Consider the following 4,375-nt stretch of genomic DNA (forward strand, 5'->3'; position numbering starts at 1 on the left):
GCCCCGCCGCGAGCCGCCGACACATGTTCCCCATTAAGCCAAGGCAGCTACGCTGCGGCTCGCCTTGATTTATCGTGCAGCAGTGCAACCAGAACGGGGCGGCGGGGGGGGGGCAACCCCAAACTGGGGTGCTCTTCGCCCGGGACGTTTGGAAACGTTTGCGGCTCCGGGCGCGCGCGTTCAGYGGGAGAAGGGATTTCCTCGCGGCGCAGCCCGCCGCGGCCTCGCCGCGGCCGGAGAGTCGGCAAAACGTGAGCCGGGCGAAGCGACCGCTGCTGGGGACCCCGTCTGCGCCGCCGGCGGGTTCGCCCCGCAGGCACGCGGGTAGCCGAAGCGCGCCGGCGCCCCGGGGGCCCCGCGCGGCCGCCGCACCGCCTGCAAGCTCGCGCCCCCCAAACGCAGCGCCCGCCCCGGGGCTCGCCGCCGGCTGCTTGTTCAACCCCTTCGCACGGTCCCCTCGGCTGCTAAGGACGGAGAAGCCACCGGGGGAGGGGGGAGCACCAAACTAGCGCTGCCTAAAACCAGCTGCTTTATTTTCCTCGGCTTTTGCCCCCCTTGTTCGCCCTGGGGGAACAAGGCGGCGTGGGCGCCCGAGCGGCTGCAGCCCGGACGCGGGCGCGAGGACGGGCGGCTTTCCCCCTCCCGCCGCCCCTCGAAGCCCGGCATCCCTTTCCCCGGGGGAAAAGCCCCGCTTTCCGCCCGGCGCCCAGCCGCGGCGCTTACCGGGCAGCAGGCAGAGAGCCCAGGCGACGGCGAGCCCGCGGCGGGGGTCCATGGGCCCCGAGCATCCGCCGGAGGCACCCAGCCAGACTGGTAGCCCCGCTCGGCTAGCAACCCTCGCGCTGCTCCCCGGCCCTTCCCGGCTCCCTGGCAGAAGCCGGCGGCGGGGAGGGAGTGGGAGGGACGAGCGGCGCTTGGAGGAGGAACAGCACGAGGGGACGGGAGGCAGGACAGGCTCGGCCCCGGCACCCTTTCGGGAAAAGCCCCTCGGCGCTGCTAACGGCGAAGGAGCAGGGGGAAAAGGCCAGCGAGTGGCTTCACCCCCCCACCCCCCGCCACCGCCGGGGACTCCCCGGATGGGGCTCGGCACTTCCCGCGGCCCCTCGGCTCCTCCGGCAGCCGTCGGCTGGGATTTTGGGGCCGGCGAGCTCCGAGCCGCGTTGGCCAGCCAACGGGGCCCGCGCGACGGCAAGGTCCCCCGCGGCCCCGTCCCGGCTCCGGAGGAGCCGCCGGCGAGGCRCCTTCCCGTGGGAACTCGGYGCCCCGGGGCCGGGACGCCGGGAGCTGCATCCTGGCCGGTGGACCCGGGTCTCCAGCGGGTTTCCAGCACCTTCAGACCTCGCTTGYGGTCACCTTGGAGGAGTCAGCCTGGGCCTCTCCCACCGGGGAGGAAGGACCCGCTGCTGCCTGCAAGTCCCCCCTTTTCCCAAAGGRAAAGATAAATATCACCCTTGGTTTCTTTACGGATGCTAGACACGACCCTGGAGGGGCTTTGCTTTCCGCCCCAAGCCTTGTTTGCAGGGGCGCCCGGGAGCATCTCACGTGCTCGCCGCGTCCGCGAAGCCTGGCAGACCCGAGGCGCAGCCAGGAGCTGGAGCAGCGCCCGCTCCYCCTGCGCAGCAGCGGAGCAAGGGACGGTCCCGAGCGGGCTTTTCCCCCTCTTCCCCCCCAGCCGCCAGGAAAGATCCCTTGCAACGAGTCCGAAGGCTGAAGTCCCCTGAGTGCCCATCGGCCGCTCGGGGGCTGCAGGGGGGAGACGAGCTCTGCTCAAGACGCGCTTTTGGGTGCCGCAGAGCACTGGGGAGATTCAGCTGCTTTTCATTTCCCCCCTTCCTTCCCTGCTAAAAAATCTATGTTTGGGGATGCCAGCTGGGAGAGGGCATGTCCGGGACGGGGATCAAAGGAGCGGCAGGATGCAGACRGCCRCAGAGCTGCGGGTGCTGGGCAGGTYGTTGGTGCAGCACCCCTCCGCCAGCAGAGCCCTGGGCGACAAAACTTTCTGCTCTTAGCTAGGTTTTCTAGCTAATTCTGGAACAAAAATCAGAATTTCAGGAGACAACAACAGCCAAAAGGAACAAACATGTTTTTGGTGAAAAATATTTTTTTTTTTTTTTTTTTTTTTTAGTAAATAGAAGGAAATATTAGAAAACTCAGATGGCAAGCACATACGGGGTTTGAAATACGGCCTGGTGAAAGCACAGAGGGAATGGCCCGCGAGAGCTGGCTGCTCATGGCAGGAGTCACCAGCTCCCAGCCCCTGTCCTGGCCAGGAGCAGGAGACCAGGCGTACGGCCCCGGGACGCTCTGCGTGCCCAGGAAGGGGCTGTCGTTCCCACACGGCGACCGCACACATCCAGCCCAAGTAAAAATTGCCCCAAATTGTTGAATTGCCACCCTCTGCAGGGCTGGAGCCTCTCYGGCCGGCGACCGTCCCGCACCCGTAGCGAGTGCAGCTCCAGCCTGCAGAGCAGCGGAAAATCCCGCGTTTGCCGGGTAAATCCCTGCAGCTGCATCCGCTTCATCTGGGAGCAAGRTCTCCTTTGGGGAAACCTGCATCCCGACTTCAGAAGTCCAGAGCCCCGGGGGGCGACGTGCAAAGGAGGGAGAAAAGGCTCAGAGCTTGCCGCGGGCGCTGGTTGGAGATCTTGCTCGGGCGCCGCAGGAGCTCGCCGCGCGCCCGCAGGCAGCTCCGGACACGGCTGGGCCAGCACCGGCCGCCCCGTCCCATCCCATCCCACGGCCCCAGCGACACCTGAGCGTGGCGAGAAACTGCCCAGCAGGAATCATAGGCTCACAGAAGGGTTGAGGTTRGCAGGGACCGCTGGAGATSATCTAGTCCACCCCCCCTGCTCAAGCAGGGTCACCTACTTGCACAAGGGTGTTGGACTAGGTGATGGTTGGATTAGATGAAACTCTTCCATACAGAAAGCAAAAACCAGCTTTTCATCAACAAAAGTGACRCGAGGCCTTTTTGATCTGCGATTTGCATCTCGGCAAAGACCTTTTGGAGAGGCTCTTTGGAACCAGTTTGCTGGAACCAGCCAGTCTGAAAGGTTACAGGGGTGGAAAAAAGCAAACCAGTTCCAGAAAAAGGGATCTGGGCCTCGTTTATCTCTCCATCCCCAAAATGAGTCACAGGGGTCTCAAGGGCAGCGTTTCGGAAGCTGAGGAGCAAGAAGAGGAGCTGCCGGGAGAGCGGAGCAGCAGCTGCCTCCCGCCGTGGCCTCCCTGCCTGGGCGCCCGCGGAAACACCGCTTCTGCAGGGATCGGATTTTCCCTTCTGCCGGAGGACTCAGCACGAGGGAGCTGTCGGCATCAGTTCTGCTTCCTGCGCAGAAATCCAAAAGGAAAAATCCCGAGGTTCTGCTCTGGGTTTTATCACCTGCAGCTATTCGACGTGGTGCTGGAGACCAYGCGACCAACCGCCGCGGAGCTGCAGCCCACGCGGACGGCCCGAGCTGCTTCTTCCCCGATTAGAGGGGCAAGTTTAACACCCSGCCGCCGCTGCTGGGTGTCTGCGGGTTTCTTAGCCTCAGCGGGGACCCGCGGCCGGCGCGCGCAGGCTGCAAGCGCAGCTCCTGCTCCTGGCTCCAGCGTCGGAAACCTGCGGCCGGGAAACGGCTCGCGCTCCTCGCCGCGACATCTCCGGAGCTGCAAACAGAGCGCGGACACGAGCTACCAGCTCGCCGCYGGCCTGACCTCGGTTGCCCTCCGGTTGGAGAAACGCTGAAGCTGTCCCAGAAGTTCACCACGCGTTTTCCCACGTGTGCTCATTTTTTCCCCCTTCTCCAGCCTTTCCCTCAGATCCGCAGATGCTTCCTCGTGTCTGACCTTTCCAAGGGTGTAATGCACTGGATGCTGTTACTGCTCGAGTTTTGGAAGAATTAACCTAGGATACAAGGAATGTAAACAGAGGCCGGGAATGAAAACAACCCCCTAACGGAGGCACACGAGTGGAGGAGGGGCCGAGGGCGTCTCGGGGCGTTTCACGGGCAGCAGGGCCGCGCTCGCCCCGCGACCCCTGCGCAGGGAGCGTTTTCACCGCTTTTGCAAGATCTGCATGCGCGGGGGTGGGTTTGTCCTCGCGAAGCCCCCGCTCCGAGGCTTGCCCCGGGCGCCGTCACCCCGCAGGCACGTGCTTGCTGAAGGCGATCTCGCCCGCTCGGAGCATCGCTAGGAGCGGCGTCATCCCCGCCAGCCCCGGCTGRAGCGGGTCGCAGAAAGCTCTGGCTGCAGCCGGCTCCTCCCTGCGGCAGCTTCGGAGGAGCTTGGATTCAGCCCCGAGCTCTGCTGCCGAGACCAACCCTCACGGAAGGGAAAAGCCGGGAGGTTTGCGAGCCCCGAGCGCGGCCGCGGCGGGCGCCCGCGTCCCCGC

General features: G+C 65.1%; 1 protein-coding gene across 1 annotated transcript in view; it reads right to left on the reverse strand.

Moving 5' to 3' along the window:
- ITGA11 (integrin subunit alpha 11) overlaps positions 1–874 on the reverse strand; it is a 42,191-nt gene extending 41,317 nt beyond the window's left edge. The window contains exon 1 of the mRNA XM_085301494.1: positions 724–874. Within this exon, the coding sequence (XP_085157620.1) occupies positions 724–775 (52 nt within the window). The 5' untranslated portion in view covers positions 776–874. The remainder of the gene's footprint in view (positions 1–723) is intronic.
- Between the last annotated feature and the right edge of the window lie 3,501 nt (positions 875–4,375).

Source organism: Rhea americana, unplaced genomic scaffold, assembly GCF_003343005.1.
Source record: "Rhea americana isolate MKP2758 unplaced genomic scaffold, rheAme1 scaffold_178, whole genome shotgun sequence".
NCBI lineage: Eukaryota > Metazoa > Chordata > Aves > Rheiformes > Rheidae > Rhea > Rhea americana.